The 18,196-nt window shown below is 42.3% G+C and overlaps 1 protein-coding gene across 1 annotated transcript in view; it reads left to right on the top strand.

Annotated features, from left to right (window-relative positions):
- Window positions 1-18,196, top strand: part of PAPSS1 (3'-phosphoadenosine 5'-phosphosulfate synthase 1) — a 109,866-nt gene that overhangs the window by 59,394 nt on the left and 32,276 nt on the right. The window contains exons 8-10 of the mRNA XM_065877143.1: window positions 1,524-1,729; window positions 4,445-4,580; window positions 17,069-17,337. Coding sequence (XP_065733215.1) covers window positions 1,524-1,729; window positions 4,445-4,580; window positions 17,069-17,337 — 611 coding nt within the window. The remainder of the gene's footprint in view (window positions 1-1,523; window positions 1,730-4,444; window positions 4,581-17,068; window positions 17,338-18,196) is intronic.

The following is an 18,196-nucleotide window of genomic DNA, read 5'->3' as shown; positions in this document are numbered from 1 at the left end:
GGGTATTATGCTAAGTGGAATAAGTCAAACAGAGAAAGATAGATACCATATGCTTTCACTTATATGTGGAATTTAAAAAACAAAACAAAAGAACAAATGAAACAAAAACAGACTTGTAGATACAGGGAACAAACTGGTGGTTGCCCGAAGGGGGTGGGGGTAGGCTAAATAGGTGAAGGGGATTAAGAGGTGTATAAACTTCCAGTTATAAAATAAATAAGTCACAGGTATATAATATACAGCATAAGGAATAATATGGTAATAATTTTGTACGGTGACAGATGGTTACTAGACTTATCATGGTGATCATTTCTTAATATGTTTAAATGTTGAATCACTATGCTGTGGAACGAATCACTACGCATCTGAAACGAACATAATAGTGTACGTCCACAATAATACTTAACTTTTAAAAAAAAGTCATAGAACCCTGCAAAGTTGCGACCACGTTCTTCTGTGTTATAACTTCTTTTGACTGGGGAGTAAAATAGATACTAGAAAATGTAATTCCTACTCATTGTTCTCAAGAACCTTTAACATAGGAATTAAATTTTACTTCTTGATTTTCTTCCTTGGAAATAATGGTAAAGTCTTTGTGGACTGCCTCCTTAGTTATGACTTAGTCTTGGGTGTGGTGTAAATCTACCTATTAATTTTCCATTTTGAACTCCACCTTACGGTGGTAATTTTAAAACAACCAAACTGTTAACATTGATTTTGTTGACGTCTTTTGCCCAAAGAAGGCATGCCATGATTTCCCAAAAAGTGTGGTTTCTCTTTGATAACGTAAATAATATCCACATATGAATCTGAGAGTGTATTTTATTTTTCTAACTTGCGCATGACGAATAGGAAAGAAAAAAACACTTTCAGCGCTTGAAAGGTTGGGAACTGAGAATGTGCTTTTGGTCTCACTGGCAACATATTTTGGTTTAAATGGAGCCACTGATTATTTACTACTTTTGTTTCCTGACCAGTGATAGCTGGCATCAGTTCCATTCTGATTAAAAAACAAAAAACTTTTTGAGTGTTTTCGTCTTCCTCTCTCAAGGATATCCAGGTATACCAAGTATACTCAAGTTACTTAACCAACTTGCCGCTCAAAATGTAGTTGTCAGCAGTATCAGTTATAATATTTTTCCTGTAAAGGCCCTGAAGCATAATTCTTTGTCTTACTCATATATTTTTGGTGATGTTAGGCTTAACCCGCTGATTCTTCCTTATTCAACAGTTGCTTAAACTTCTGCGATTCTTCCCCCTAAAGACAGTTTCATGGGTGGTTGTGAGGAGTATTGCTGCACACAGTGTTGATGTTCTTAATTTTTGCTGTTTTGTTTTGTTTTCAACTCTGGGTTTGTTGCTTGTTCTCTCCCTGCTTTTCTGTGCCAGGTACCAGTGGAACACTGTCACTGGAGCAATAAATCTTTTATTATTTGAAGAGTGTCTACTGAAGTGTGAAAGGTAGATGTCAGGCCCGCTGAGTAATGCAAGCTGTGTGCTTTATGTTCTTTTGTGCCCTGCAGGGGGTGTCATTAACTTGTCAGTACCGATAGTTCTGACAGCTACTCAGGAAGATAAAGAGAGGCTGGACGGCTGCACAGCTTTTGCTCTGATGTACGAGGGCCGCCGCGTGGCTATTCTTCGCAATCCAGAGTTTTTTGAGCACAGGAAGGAGGAGCGCTGTGCCAGGCAGTGGGGAACAACATGCAAGAACCACCCCTACATCAAGGTCCTAAGTAAACCTTGCCGCATTTTGTCTTGATTTGCCAATAATGTTTGTGCTGAAATGTGAGGCATTACCTGTATATCAACTATGCCATTGGAACTGTTAATATTTTGTAGAATCATGGCTGGAACTTAGTGTGAACTTTTAAAGAAACTAAGCGAAGGAGTTCCCTGGCAGTCCAGTAGTTAGACTCAGCGCTTTCACTGCCAGGGCCCTGATTGGACCCCAGGTCGGGGAACTAAGATCCTGCAAGCTGCACGGTACAGCCAAAAAGAAAAGAAAAGAAAAGAAACTAAGTGAAATTTTAGTAGCTTTACCTAGAAACTTTATATAGCAGCTGTTTAGACCATGGAAGTGTGTTAAATTTCATTTCATTGTCTTATGTAGGACAAAAAAGTGATAAACTTAAAAAACAGGTAAATATATTGTTTTATAAAATAAGGAGGTTGAACTAATGGTGTCAGACATTCCTTCAGCATTAAAATTCTACAGTTATTAATAACATAGTTTACAAACCATGCTTATGTAAATTTTTTGAACCACATAGCAGACCTATAGGATGGGTGGCATTTCCATCTTACACATGGAGGAATTGAGACTTTATGGGGGATATATGTTCTTGGCCAAAGTTAGGCAGCTTATGGTTGGGATGAGGGTCTAATTTGAATCCAGGACCTTGGGCTTTAAAGCCATCTTCCATAATCCTTAGCAGAAAGTCATTATTGGCTTATGTAGAGCTTCACGTACTCTGTGATCCCTACCACTAGAGAGTACTTTTTGTATGAATTCATTGGAGGAGACATTTTTTAATCACTGAACATATGTGAATGCTGTTTATATTGTGTGCCACTTTTATTTAGAGCCGTCTGTAAGACTTCTTAGGTTAGTTAGTACTTGGTGTGCAGCCTTGAGGAACCAGTAGGATTTGGATAGGAGGGAGCTGTAAGAAACGGCTTCCCAGGTTTCTGTGGCAGGGGGAGCAAAGACTCGGTGCGTTTGAGAGAGAGTTGGTGGTTCGAGTGGGAGAGAGGACCTTGGGCTTCAGTTTCTACTCCAAGGTGTTAAAATTTTGTTAAGTCATGATAGCAATTTACATGTATTTATGCTTTTCAGCCACGTTTCTGCTTTTCAGTCCTTACAGTGACCCTTAGAAGTAGACAAGGTTATTTTCTTTATTCTGAGGAGTCTTAGAGTGGGTTCAACTTGCCCAGAGCTGCAGAGGTACCTGTGAGGTGTCAGGATTAGAGTCTGTCTTAGGTCTTCTGTGTTCTTTCCCCTGTGCTGCTCTGCCTTCCTAGGAACAGAGAGGTGGCAGGCAGGTTTGACAGGGTCACAAACGACGTGGTGATTTAGGAAGCCAGCCGGGTGGTCCAGAGCAGGGTGTCCCTCTTCCAGCCCCATGCGCCCCGGTACCGGCCATGCCCTCCCGGTCTCCTGTCTGGAGTCCAGCTTCCTGTCATACCCATTGAAATCCATTCTCCTTAGTGCAGCCAGAGTGAGTCTTTTAAAAATACAGATCTGAACATATCACTGCCCCCTTCAAAACTCTCCAGTGGCTGCTCGTTGTAATCGGAATAAAACCTGTGAGGCCCTGTGGGATCCGGCCCTGGCCTTCTTCCACCATCTCTTCCACTACTGCTGCCCCTCTCCTTGCTTTGGCCTTTCTGACCTTCTAGCCACATTAGCTTTCTTTCTGTTCCTCAAAGACAGAAACGTGTTTCTGCGCCAGGACTTTGCACTTGGTGTCCCTCTGAATGAACTACTTTATCTCCGTGACGAGTTCCTTTTCATCATCTCAGGTTAAATGTCACCTTCCTCAGAGAGGCATTTACTAACTCCTTTCTCTTGAATGCCATTCACTCTACTCCCTGGACACTGTGTTCCAGTGCCCTGTTTGTTTTCTCTGCGACGTTTATTTATCACTAGCTGATAGTTCTCTGGTTTCTCCTCTGTCTCGCCCACTAAAACATAAGCTCCGTTGGAGTAAGATCTTTCTCTCTCGTTTTCTGCTGTATTTCCCAGTGCCTAGCACAGGCCCTGACACATACCAGTGCTCAGTGAATATTTGTTGAATGAGTGGTTTGGTGGATGGGTAGAGACCTACTAGTGAGGGAGACCAGGCAGGAAGTGACTACACAGTTGAGGTGCATTGTTAGCAGGTAAGTTGAAGCCGTGGGGGAAGAGCTTGAGCTGCATTGCAAAAATGGATGGGTCCTTGAGGGTATATCTTCTCCTCTCAGATGCAGAGAAAGGACACGAGTGGAGCCGAAAGAAATTTGAGATGGTGTGGAGATTGGAAGGCATGAATTTGTGTTCAGCTCCATCATCAATACTTTAATTGCTCAAAAGTTTAGGATTGGAGAACACAAGAGGGCGGGGTGACCCAGGCTCACACACTTTTCTGTTAATCAACATACAACAGCAATGAAAAGAATGTTTTGGTTGCTTAAAAAAGTCGTAATTATTCATTCTGATTTTGTTTGCGTTTCGTATGCAAACATAATAGCTGCGTCACAAATCCTTTGCAAAATTATAAAATATATTCTAATTCTGCAGCATCTCTAATGCCAGTTCAGTTGATAAACCAAACAGATTTACCATTGACCTTAAGATGAGAGTAGTTTACAGGTATATTTAGCTTGTATGAGAGAAATGTTCTTACTTATTTTGATATTGGTTCCTGTTAAAAAAAAATGATCTCCTTTCTCTTGCCATTAGATGGTTATGGAACAAGGAGATTGGCTGATTGGAGGAGATCTTCAAGTCTTGGACCGAATTTATTGGAATGATGGTCTTGATCAGTACCGTCTTACTCCTACTGAGCTAAAGCAGAAGTTTAAAGATATGAATGCAGGTAAGACATGGACCTAATTATCTAACATGGGATTACTTGGAGTTTCTCCTTGATGGGGAGGTTCTTGAAGATTTTTTCCAATGCTTGCTAAAATGTAAGACAGAATGAGGAGTAAAGATAAATTTAGTTAGCAATGGAATATGTAAGGAAAGGTAGTCAATCTGAATCAACCTGTGTAGTTCACTCATATCAATGTGCCTTATATCCCAGAATGTCTTATTGGAGTGCAATGTACCACTGCAGAAAATAATAGAACAAGAGTATCACATTTGCTATTCATTCAGCAAGTGTTTGTTTTGCGTCTTTATGTGCCAGAGTACCAAGTGCTGAGGATTCATAAATAAATAAGACAGGAGTTTCTGGTGTAGAAGAAAGAGACTGTCAACAAGTAACAGAAAAAGTTGTTGAAGAGTAGGTTAATAATGATTTCAGATTTCTGGATTAGGAGGAAATGGAGCAGTAAATATAGAGAGTTTGTAGAAACTGTTCTTTATAATACTGTCTTAGAAAGTGCCCCAGGACAGGGATTTTTATATTAGACATCTGTGATTAGCAGATCTTTTACACAGAAGTAGGTAAATGATGTGTTTACACGGGTGCACCCACACTTGCAAATTCCGGGTGCCTGCCACAGCATTCGCTGTAGATTTTAGGAGGCTGTTTTTTAAGGTCTGAAGAATTTGAAGCCTCCTACAATCATGCTGCTAGTGAATTCTCACCCACTACAGAAATGGTTAAACACTAAGCATTGGTGCTGCTTTTAAAAATACCTTCTGTGTACAAATTGAGGAGATGTGGCTGAGAAAAGTCAGGTGGATATGGATGCCTTTTAAGGAACTACCTGGCCACCCAGCCGTATTTATTAAGCAGAAGCCCGCCTTCCCAAGTGACTCCAGAATGTGGGCAAGAGCTCCCATTTCATCAGTTGTGTTTAGGTCCTGTGACCTCTCAGATCCTTGGTAGTCATTCAGAGTCCTGTGTGCACACTGCCCCCTACTTTACCACTTAGAAGTTACGTGGCTGTGGGGAAAGGGGTTTCCTCTCTACCGCTAGTTCCCTAGTTGTACACACGAGGACAGTGATGGTACCTGACACATAGGTTTTTATTTTTAAAAAGTGAAATGAGCCCAGATGCTTAGGCACTGTAACAGTACCTGGCACACAGCAAGAGGTTAAGGTGTCATTATTTCTGTTACGTGAGTTGGAAGCTAGTTTTACCAGTAAGTAAAGGGGATACAAGTAAAGGGAAGAGAAAGAGTATCTGTTTTTTCTTAAGCTGTGTCGTAATTAGCTGTTACTTGACATGATGTGAAAGGGATCAAGAACTGGAGGCCCGAGATGGACACACACTCTTCAGAGCTCCACAGTCCCCACCAGCCTGCCTCGTTCATGCACGTTTTTTGCTTGGCCCCCTTACGGTATTTGATAGTGTGGTGCCCCATTCCTCCTTCCGAATTTTATTCCTCTCCTCTGAATTTGAAGCACATATTTGGCTTAAACTACTTGTGCGGGAATTTCTCCGAATATTACACTCGGCGCTTGCTTATACAGCAGCTTGTTTTCTTCTTTCTTGCTAACACGTTTTGGGCCCAGTCATAGAGGACCGTATCATGAACTGTATCATGACTGCTATAAGTCAGTGATGGTGTCGCTTTCTCTTTTGTCACGGTGTGACTTAAAGGTCTGTGTGTAAGTCAGTTTTGACCCGTGAGATGTAAGCAGGTGGGGCTTCTGGGAAAGGTTTTCCTTCCTGAAAAGAAACGGGCTGAGGACAAAAAGTTATCCTTTCCCATCCTTCCTCTTCCTCCTGCTTTGGATGCTGTCATGTAAGGGTACAGTGTTTGGAGCTCTGGTAGCCATTTTGTACCCTGAGAATCCATAAGAATCTTATACTGTTTGAGTTTCTGATCCAGCCCTTGGGTCCTCTGTATCCAGATTTGTTATTCAAAGACCTAATGCATGTTTGAGTTGTATAAGACACTTCTAGTTGGGTCTTTGTTTATTTCCATCCAGAAGCATCTGATAGTTTAATATGTGTAGACTTCTCTCTTTTTTTCTGGTGAACAGGACATGTTTCACTGAGGACTTGCCGAGACCGCCTTGCTTACTTTAATTTGTTTTCAAAATAATTTATATCTGGAATTCGTGTTACTAAATAAATTTTTAGCACTGTTGAGGGGTCTTATCAAGAAATTATCATTCATAATCCAAGACTTTGTATTACGTCTGTTTTACATTCTTCCTTGTGTACCAAACATTTAAAATCATTTAGAGGATTTGTTGCATAATGAGTGATTGCAACTTTGTTTAAAGTAGCTGAGAGCTGCTTATTAGCCTTAAATCCAGCAAAAAAGATGATGGAGTGTTATTTTGTTTACTTTTCCATTTTAGACTAAGGCAAATAAGCAACAGACTGAGGAGGTCCCTTTATAGTTCTTATTCAACTCTTTCTGGAAGCCAATAACAAGTCATCTACTCTTGTGTACAAATCATAGTTCAAGGGAGAGGAAACAGGGAATATTTTTTTTCTTTTACTTAGGGTTTCTTTTCTTACCTCTCCCTCCTTCTCCTTCCCTCGTCTTAGGGAATATTGGGTAATCTTTGATTACCCTGTGTGGGTTGTTGTCCTGTGCACATTGATATCAGTTTTGCTGTTTCTAGACCATTCTGTAGCTGGAAGGATTGAGAGGTCTTTAATACCCACGTCAGTGATTGCAAGGTGACACGGTTCCTGATGGCAAGTTCTTTGAACCACCGATGATTGACCACTGTCCTGGAAAGAAAGACTGAATTTCACTTAAGCCAAGTAAGAGCCAGTTAGCGTTTATTACACACAGAGTACTGGTGTCCTGCTGGGTTACAAAGGGAAACGCTGACATCATTTCTCTCAAGCTAGTATGTGGTAGCACGGTGTTGAGTAAATCTGAGAAAGCTTTGTCGAGTTGTTGAACCACAGACTGTATTTTAAATGAATGGATAGAGACGGTAGATGGATATATTAGGCAAAGTGGGGAACAACAGATGCCTGAGAAAGCTGAGGTGGAAGCAGATAGTTTGCCTCTGAAGGCACTGGGCCTTCTTGCCTGTACGTGGCAGTGGGCTGGAGATGCTGTAATCTGAGGTTGGGTGATGGAGCCTCTTGTCAGTCAGGTCAAGGCCCACTCAGATGAGGCTGTGAACATTATCTGACAACGTGAGTGTTTAAAGATGGGCGGTCAGGGCTGAGGGAACCGCCACAGAATGATGAGGCGTCCCGGGACGGGCAATTTGGGGTAGTATGACCATTCCTGCAGGGCGTCGGAAGGCAGCGTTGTTTCTGAAGTGGGATAAGAGGAGCTGGAGCTGTGGCAAGGGGCTGCCGGGCAGGAGCTAGTTGTCTGGGGTGTAGACCCCGCTGGGATCCCAGCGCTGAAGCAGGATGCTACTGGGGCGAGACTTCTGTCCTCCGTCCTCTGGTTGCCTACGGGTGTCTCCCGTATGGAGGCAGGAGTACAGCACTCCCGCCCCCAAACACGCACACACATGCACATGTGCACACGCGCACAGAGGCACGAGACAGGACTGGACAGGGAGGGGAGTGGAGAACAGGCAGTACAGTGTCCAGCTGGCAAAAAAGCTTTATATCCAACATTATCTTTCACTTTAAGTTGAAAGCATTTCTAGTCCTGAGAAAGAAAAACAACTTGGTGCCGTACTGTGGGGTATGAGAGTGCCTGTTGGTGAAAAATTCTAGTCTATTCATATTTACTCAGGTAGCCTAGCCCTGTCTTGTTGATTTCTTTTCCCCCCTCATGAGCAGTTTAAGTAAAAGAAATGACAGTCCCGAGGGAGGAGGGGGATCAAACTCTTTCTCATTTCCAGCTCTCTTCAAAAAACTCCCACAGAAACATAGCGTGCGTGCACCCCAGCCTGCCTCCCAGCAACGCTAGAGCGGTTGTCAGGACCCTCTTGTTCAGCTACCGTATTGATTTGGGGAAAATCAGAAATGCCTGTACTTAGAGCTTTGGGGTAAAGTGGCAGATAATAGAGCTTGCGTAGGACTGCAAGAGAAGATTTATTAATTACTGCTGTATGCAGGCCAGTTTTCAGAGAAGTTGAACGGAAGACAGCAGGCGGATGTTGTAATTCTGGGTCTAGTGGTTGGGATGCAGGCCGGGGCTCTGCCTGTGGGCTGGGCAGCGAAGCGCGGGTCTGAGAAATCTGGGGGAAGGAGTTAGCAGCGCTCCCCTGCTGACCAGCTCATTCGTTGCCCACAGCTGCCCTGCTGGGGCGCTGCAGTTGTCCCCGGACCCCTCGCTGAGAAAGTGCAGAACAAGGGTCCAGCCCAGGTGTTTGTGCTGGGCCACATCAGGCTTCCGTGGCCGTGGCGCCAGATTAGGCAGCCTGTGTCCTGCACGTATTCTGGGGGTCAGGGCCCAGCCTCCTCCCACCACCAGAAAACACTCACGGTTGCCGTTCCTTCCCCTGTCAGAAATCAGCGCATCCTGAGAAGAACCTTCTTCACTGTCTTCTTCCCCTTCCGTCTGCTGGAGGGAAAGGGATCAGACCGTACTTGTTAACATGGTGTGTTGGCTCCTGGACTGGATGGTGTCGAATCCGGAGGAGAGGGAGAGAAACTGTAGTCTGGGGCTCTTCCTTTACTTAGACATGAGGTATAGGAGAAGGTGCAGGTTTCAGCAGCTGGACCTGCTTTTGGCTTGAGATGTGAGGGTGGTAAGTGAAGGTGAAGGAATTGAGGGGTGGGGTGGTAATGAGCAGCGTCTATTGAAACATTGTTAGTAATAAGTCTCTGTAACTGATGAGTCGGAAGCTCCGGACTTAGGGATGCAGCTAACAGAAGCCATCTGTATGCGCCTGGTAATTGAATCCAGGCGAAGTGGGGTAAGTTTCCTGAATGAGTACGTAAAGAAAGAATTTCCTAGGACCCAGCAATGAACTCTGTGGCTCTGAGAGGACTACAGGATGTCAGAAACAGGTGACTAGACCAAAATGGGCCAGGCAGAATATAAAACGTCATACACATTTGATCACATCTGTGTAAAAACGTGTGCATAAGGAGAAAAACTAGGAGACTACGCAAAACCCCAAAAACAGTTATATTAAGATAGTGCACCATATATATGGAATTTAAGGAAAAAAAATGTCATGAAGAACCTAGGGGTAAGACAGGAATAAAGACGCAGACCTACTGGAGAACGGACTTGAGGATATGGGGAGGGGGAAGGGTGAGTTTTGACAGGGCGAGAGAGAGTCATGGACATATACACACTAACAAACGTAGTAAGGTAGATAGCTGGGGGGAAGCAGCCGCAAGGCACAGGGATATTAGCTCGGTGCTTTGTGACAGCCTGGAGGGGTGGGATGGGGAGAGTGGGAGGGAGGGAGACGCAAGAGGGAAGACATATGGGAACATATGTATATGTATAGCTGATTCACTTTGTTATAAAGCAGAAACTAACACACCATTGTAAAGCAATTATACCCCAATAAAGATGTTTAAAAAAAAAAAAAAAGATAGTGCATTTGGGGTGGTTTTTCCCCTCCAAGTTTTCTTCAGTGTTTCATGGTTTTTACTAAAGAAAAAGCATAAAGAGGCAGATGAAATAGAAAAGGTTGGTGCCATGGTTAACAGGCCTCGAGGCTATGAAGACAGTGGCATAGCCTTTTTTTTTTTTTTTTTTTTAATGTCAGAGGCAGCAGAGAGGTCAGGACTTTAAAACAGGAGAGTACCTTTTGGGTTTGGCAGGGGTTTCATACTCACCATGTGGCAGAGCAGGAAGGAATTAGTTGAAGGAGTGACTCCATTCCTGTTCTTTTCTTCCATCACTTTATCCTTCACATTGTCACCAGACTTAGCTTCTGAAAACAAAGATCTAATCATGTCCTCTTGGAGCTGAAGGCAGTATATTCTTTCTAACATGGATTTATTCTCTGATTAGTGAATGTTTGCTTCTCCTCCTCTGACTAGATTGTAAGCTCCTGGGGGCAGGACCAGTTTCACTGTCCCCCCAGGACAGTGTATCTAAAACAGAATTTTCATCCTGTCCCAACTCCTTTCTTCCCTGCCCCCCTGCCTGCTTTGGCTGCTGGATGGAGGCTAGATGGGGTTGCGGGGGGGACCAGTTGTCTCATGAAGCAGGGATGAAGGGCTGATGTGGGCACAGGGAGTGAAGAAAGCAGGGTTTAGTGAGGTTTAGGGAGCAGAGTGATGCACTGCGTGTGGAGGACGGCAGTGGTCCTCCGGAGTCTAAGACTCTGCAGTGGGTAGTGGTGCCTGCTCTCAGAGGTCGTGGAGGAGGACCAGAGGTACAGAAGGAGGCTGGCAGGAGGTGATTTGAGGTGCCCGTGGAGTGCTATGAGGCAGGTGGAGAGACGGTCTGGAGCTTAGGGGAGTTTCGGTCAGATGACGTAGATCTGTGAGTCAGTAACACATAGAGCGCTACTCAGTGACCTCAGCACCGGGGAGGGGTTTGAGGGAGCGGGCAGCGCCAGTCTCTGCCGTTGTGACCCCATTCCCACTGTGTAGGTTGTGATTGGTCAGACTAGCCTGTCTGTATCCTGGGGGAGGAATAGATTGAGTGAGTGGGGAGAATGGAAGTTGGTGGATGGTTTATTTTATATGGAAAATATGGGAGCTCGTTTCTGCGCCACAGTCTTCTGATTTTGCTGTCTCCCCACTCCGCCCACTGACCCTCCCCCGCCTCAGTCCCGCACAGTCTACTAGCCTAATTTTCTGGGCAACATTACTGATTAACTCACAACCTCTGTTTGGAACACAGTATCCCTCCTAACCTATCATTCAAAATTCTGCATGATATCACGTGCTAGGCTTTGTGTCCGTCTTTGACAAGATGGATGATTCTGTGTCCTCAGACGCATCTATCTGCCTTGCTGCCTCCACACTTCTGCTCACACCAGGCGTCTCGGTCGCAGTGCTCTTACTTCCATCACCCGAATTTCATTTGTCTTTCAGAGGTTGGTAAACCACAGCCTGCAGGCCAAATCTGGCCCACTGCCAGTTCTTGTAAATAAAGTTTTACTGGGAAATATCCACAGTCACTTATGCATCGTCTGTGGCTGGTTTTGCATTGCTCGGCAGGGTTGAGTAGTTGCAGCAGAAGCCCCATAGCCTGCAAAGCGTAAAATATTCACTCTAGCTCTTGAAGGAAAAAGGTTGTTTTGTGCACGGCATCAGCAGCTTCCCAGTGTAATTTCTGTAAATCACAATTACGGAATTCCTGGTCCTTTCCCAGGGATGGCGGCAGAAGGCTAGAAAGAAATGGAAATCATAAATGTTAATATTAAATTCCAGTCATTTTGAAGATAATGTCCCATTTTCAAACACGGTTGAAACCCTGCTCTCAGGTAAAGCAGTCTTAAACTAATCCATAAAGAGTTATAAGCGAAAAGACAAGTATTTTCTACCAGTTATGGTGTGACAACGGGGAATTCACTTGTCCTTTAGAAAATGGGGATGAGAATGTGAAGAATTACTGAAAGTTGCTCTAAGTATCAGTGGCCCCAGGTCCATAGTGGCCCATTATTCTTTTTCCATCCTTGATGGAAAATTGTTGGAGGAAAATGTAATGGTGATGCATACTGGGTTATGTTAGTTGGGACAGTACCTTGGGAATGTAAGCTTCCAGTGGATCAGGTGCTTCCATTACATCGTTCATCCACATAAGTTCTCTAGTGGGGAAACCAGATGGTAGGGATGAAAATGCAGTCTGGAGCTACAGGCAGTTAAAGCCATTTGTGTAATTCATTGATAAATAGTTACAAGGGATTGAAAAGGCTGGAAGTTTAGGAAAGACCTGGTAATATTGGCAAGAAAAAATGGGCAGACAGAGCAAATGATCATTGGATTTCTGAATGGAACTGATAATAAGGAAATAATTCTACCTGGAAGAAATTTTGGCAGCAAAATCCTTTATGTGCTGCTAATGGAAACTTTTAATAAGTCATTCGTCTTAACTTTATCTGTTAAATGTCCAGTGTGGAGCTAGATTAATTCTTTTTGGAAAGGAAACCTAGGTAGATGAATTATTAGAATCTGTGAAATACGTATATTTGAGACAGAATTTATTTATGTTTCCTTTTGCACATGCTGTTCATATAAATAATCTTGCTAAATGGCAGTTTTACACAATCAGGTTTGACCTGAGTGGAGTCTAGGAATGTAGTCATCATACACCTGAGATGTATTACCCAGGGGTCCTATTCACAGTTAGGCACCTGTTCCTGATTAAGGAAGGCAAAGGCTGCATATTGCAGCACAGAGCTAATGCACCCTCATCTTGGAAACACTCACTGGAGTGTTAGTTCGTACTAGAGTAGACCTTGAGTCACCAGTAGAACAGTGGGTTCAATTTCCTGCCAGGAACTTTTAGATATGGTGTTTTTTTTTTTTTTTTTTTTTAATGAATTGTCTTAAGGAACTTAGATTTTTAAGTGACTGCACCGTACATCTCACCGTGCTGGGTACTTTATGTTATTTTATCTTCATAACAGTAACCTTAGTATCATCCCCACTACGAAGATGTCAGAAGTGAAATTAAGTCCTTAAAGACCACAGTCCATGGTTAAAAATTGTTAGACCTGTAACTTGAACCCGTAAATATCATGTTCCAAAGCAGTGCTGCTTCTACATGTATCTTCTCTTTTAAAAATTATTAGGGAAAATTTGAAACATATGCTACTTAATCTGTAAGTAGATACAATAGTGTGAATGAATCCCTATATACCTTTAACCCAAATTCAGTGGTACCAACTCTTGGCTACTCTTGTTTCACCTGTACCCCTACCTACCCCACTGCATCTCTGCATATCATTCTGAAGCAAATCTCAAACCCTATGTCATTACCATCTAAATATTTCAGAAAGTATTTCTTAAAGGTAAGGACTTTAAAAAATACAACCATGATATCACTTTGCACCTAAATAATAATAATATCAATAGTTTCTTAATACTATCAAATATCTAGTCAGTGTTTATATTTCTGATAATTTCATAGTAGTCACATTTCTTTTTTTTATAGTTTGTTTGAATCAGGATCTAAATAAAATCTACATGTTATAACCAGTTCACGTGTCTCCTGTCATAATTTTTTACTTTGTTTTTTAACTTTTTATTTTGAAATAATTTTAAATTTACAGAAAATTTACAAGAATAGTACCAAGAACTCCTATACTCTTCACCCAGTTTCCGTAATTAACACTATACTTCTTTGCTTTCTCATTCTCACTTTCTTTGAAAGTTGCAGACATGATGCCTCATTACTCCTTAGTTATTTCCATATGTATTTCCTGAAGGTAAGGACAGTCTCCTACCTAACCTCAGTGTGCTCGTCAAACTCAGGAAGATACCGCTGATAAAATACTGTCTAATCTGTGCACTTCACTCACATCATGCCATTGTCCCAATAATGTCTTTTATCACAAAACCAACAATGACAACTAAAATCTTCTCTTTGCCACCTTTCCTTCCTGGTTCAGGAGGTCAGTCATGTCTCTTTAGTCTACTTCATTGGGAACAGTCGCTGAGTCTTTGTCGTGTCTTTTACAACTTTGGCATTTTTGAATAGTCATGTCGTTTACTTTCTTGACTGTCTCTCAGTTTGGGTTTATCTGCTGTTTCCTCACGATTAGGTTCCAGTTACACATTTTTGTCAGGAATCCTGCAGGAAACAATGCTGAATTCTTGGTGCATCATATTTGGTGGCTCACAATTTTGATTTTGTCCCATTACAGATGAGGTTAACTTTTTCCAAGTTAACTTTTATCATTTAAGATCACGTTTACCAGGTTTTTGTGCTGTGAAGTTAACAAATTATTTTGTATGTACTAACAGGTGTTTGGGGGCAGAGATCTTGAGACTCCATAAATATCCCCTTGTCGTCGAACTTTTATCTGCTGGTTTTGGCAAGCTGCAGATGCTGCCAAATGGTGATTTTTCTAATTCCATCATTCCATCTACGTTTATTAGTTGACTTTCTCCTGTAAGTTAGAGTTTCCACTTCTCCTCCGTTGGTTTTTTCATTTATTCTATTCTTTCTGGATTTACAGGTTCCTATTTTACTCGGTGATTTACAATCCATTAATATTATTATTTACTTGATATTTAGCTTGTCCTAGGTTGGCCTTTGGGACCGTGTCAGACTGGTTGCTGTATCCTTTTGACAAGTCCTCGTTGTTCTCTGAGCACTTCCTTTCCTTATGACACAGAAGGCGTTCCAGCTCATGTTGTACTTTCCGTGCCCTAGCCCTAGAATTGGCCATTTTGCCAAGGAACCCTGCTTTAAGTGAGGAATAGTATTTAGAATGTAAGATTTGGGCTTTAGCTGTGCTCATTGCCACTGGGTAGTCATTGCTCGTAGGACCTTTCCGCGGACAGAACCAAGAAATGTGCATAAGCACATACACTCACACACATTTATATGTGTTCCTGTGTATATCTGTCTGTGTAGCTGAAAACCATGAGGTCACGCTGCCATTTTCAACCCTAATCCAATACCACGCGGTGTTTTCTAGCCTTTCTTCTTTTTGGTATTTTTGCCTCCTCTCCTACAGTGAGAATCCTGGCTGCCATTCTCCTATTTACTTATTTGTTCTTATTTGCTCTGTTTACGCTCCCAGGCAAATGAGCTGTCTTCTCAGCCCTGGCCCTGTTTGCCCCTACCACGCAGGCATCTCCTCGGCCCTGCTGCTACAGGCTTGTGCTGGGCCAGAGTCCTCTTACTCTCTTTCCTCGCCCCCAACCTCTCCATCAGTGCAGTAACTCACATTAGCCCAGAAGTAGGATTTATTAATGCTTAGTAAGTGTCTCTGTTGTGCTTCAAGGCTGTTTACAAAGAATGGGCAGTACAAAGGGAAGGGAAGAGAGGGGAGAGCACTAAACTTGCTGATGAGACGTAGGCCGGAATCAGAATGCAGGTTCAGTTCAGGCAGTAATCGCCCCTAAATGGAGCAGCCTCAGTGCTCATATGCAGGAGACAGCCTTCGTCTGTTCTTTTTTGGAAGGACTGGAGTATAATAGAGTCAGGATGTAAAATTCCTTCTTGGTCTTGGGGAAGGGGAGTTCTGGAGTTCTACTTAATGGCTAAAAGGGATGTTTTGAAATCTTTTGATATCCATATACTATATCCAAAATTTGAAGTGATTTCAGAAGGATAGAGAAACTTTCTGGTCTGTACCCCTCCTCCCCTTTCCTTAAAGCAGCATAATTTTAAATACTCACATATTTGTATCAAGACTTCTTTTTTGTACCTTATGTCATATAAGGAGGAGAAGTGGAAACTCTAACTTATAGTAGAAATTCAACTAATAAATGTGGATGGAATGATGGAATTAGAAAAAAATCACCATCTGACAGTATTTGCAGCATGCTGAAACTAGCAGATAAAAGCTAGCAGCTATTTCTTTGGTGAAAACCAGCCTTGTTTCTCAAGAAAAGGTAACTTGAGGACTTCAAAGCATAGTGAAAATGCTCTAAATCTTGGAATATCACAGGATGTGTCCCCAAAAATCTCCTGGTCAAGTAGGGTGCCATAGTTTTCTTTCTGTGCCTTTTGTCACGGTGATAGAAGAGGGTCAGAACTGAGAATAGATTGGGGATGTTGTACTATTCGGCTTGAAATTATGCAGGAAGAGGAAGTTGTTCCTCTCTGGGTCAAGATTGGATCAACAGGGCGTGATGATGTATCAGATATTGTGAGGGCATCAAATACAGAGCTCCTCTAACTGCATTGTTACTCTGTTCTGTGAAATTACTCTATGACTCCAAGGAAGCATGCCTTCTAAGAAAGGTCTTCTGATAGCAAGAGCCCCATGTAGGAGCGAAGCCAGCGTTGTAATCAGATGTTACATAGTTAACCAGTTTAATTAATCCAGCAGTTTTCAACATTTGAGTAATAGCAACGGTCCTTGTAAGGGATATTGTTGTTGCTAAACTATAATCCAAAATCGAGACCTGGCATCACAAAACAACATTGGGTTCCAGTCAAGCAGAGTAATCAGTATAAATGAGCTTACTTTGGTAGTAAGTAAATTTTTTAAACTCTACATATCTCTGTCTTTCTGTCTTCCTTCAATAAAGGAGTATCTTAGATCCAACGGCAGGATTGACTTGATGGGTAATTAAGGCATAGACCAAGAATTTAGATCCACTGCAAGCAGTTGAACCGAGATGTTAGGGCCAGAAAGTCTGATTATCATTCTCAGGTTGCCCATGAATTCAGAAAGTAATTGTTATAAATCCATCACTACTATGTGACACACGCTCAGGCTTGTAAGATTTGTAAAGTAATAATTACTGTATCGTGTTGCCTTGGAGTAAATGGTCAGCGCAGTACATGTTTTTCACCAGTTTCTGATTCTGAGCATGCGTGTTTGCTTTATCCTAAGCATCAAGCTTCAAGAAGCATTGCTTATCCTTTGGAAGGTAATCTGTTAGAAAAGGACTATTATTAACTCTGAATATTCTCTTTCAGATGCTGTCTTTGCATTTCAGTTACGCAACCCGGTGCACAATGGCCATGCTCTATTAATGCAGGATACCCATAAGCAACTTCTAGAGAGGGGCTACCGGCGCCCTGTCCTTCTCCTTCACCCTCTTGGTGGCTGGACAAAGGACGATGATGTTCCTCTGATGTGGCGTATGAAGCAGCATGCTGCAGTGCTGGAGGAAGGAGTCCTGAATCCTGAAACCACAGTGGTGGCCATCTTCCCGTCTCCCATGATGTATGCTGGACCAACTGAGGTATTCACAGCAGCAGTGCTGAACCACTGTTACTGACACAGCAGGTGTCAACAACAGACCTGACTTTTGATTTTTCTCTCATCTGTAGGTCTATTCTAAACACAAGGCATGCTCGCATGGGCGAGCTTGGAAAGGTGTGACACAGGCTCTTGTCTGACCATGTTATACAGATCTGATAACACTCATCTTATCCCTTTAGCAAAGTCCAGAGTTACTCTTCCCAGGGGACAGATTTGGTCTGACTTTTGCTTCTGGTATTTCAGTGGGAAGGAAAGCATGGTATCTTTTCAAAAAAACATTCAGAAGACATTCTTCACCTGTTCTTTATTGAAGGACTAATAGGGTTAGGAAGTAAAATTGCTTCTTGTTATGGGGTGGAAGAGAGTTTTCGAGTTCTACTTAGTGGTCAAAAGGGAGGTTTTGAGATCTTTTTATAACCATATGTAAGGAAGAGGAGTTAATTAGGTTTTTGCTTCAAAGTAGAGTTGGCTTTCCAAAAATATTTGTTTGAATAAATGAATAAATGACCTAAAAAACAGTGTGTGGGAAATTCCTAGCCAGCTTCTTGTTGAGTGTTTAAGATAGAGAATGGAATGCATGTTATTATTGCATTCTTTTTCATCCCTGCCTTGAAGGGAGATGAATTTACTTAGATTTATCTGTGAGGCAAACCCTTTTAGAAAGAATTAAATAATTTAGTTGTATATACTCTGTGATATCTTCCTTCAAAAACAAAGTTTAAAAGGAAATACAAGTGTGTTTGGCTATTCTTTGGGATCAAGCCTAAAATTTTGTGGGTTTTTTTAACATCTTTATTGAAGTATAATTGCTTTACATTGTTGTGTTAGTTTCTGCTGTA

This window comes from Phocoena phocoena, chromosome 5 (genome assembly GCF_963924675.1).
Source record: "Phocoena phocoena chromosome 5, mPhoPho1.1, whole genome shotgun sequence".
NCBI classification, from domain to species: Eukaryota; Metazoa; Chordata; class Mammalia; order Artiodactyla; family Phocoenidae; genus Phocoena; species Phocoena phocoena.
This window is presented reverse-complemented; position numbering and strand designations above follow the sequence as displayed.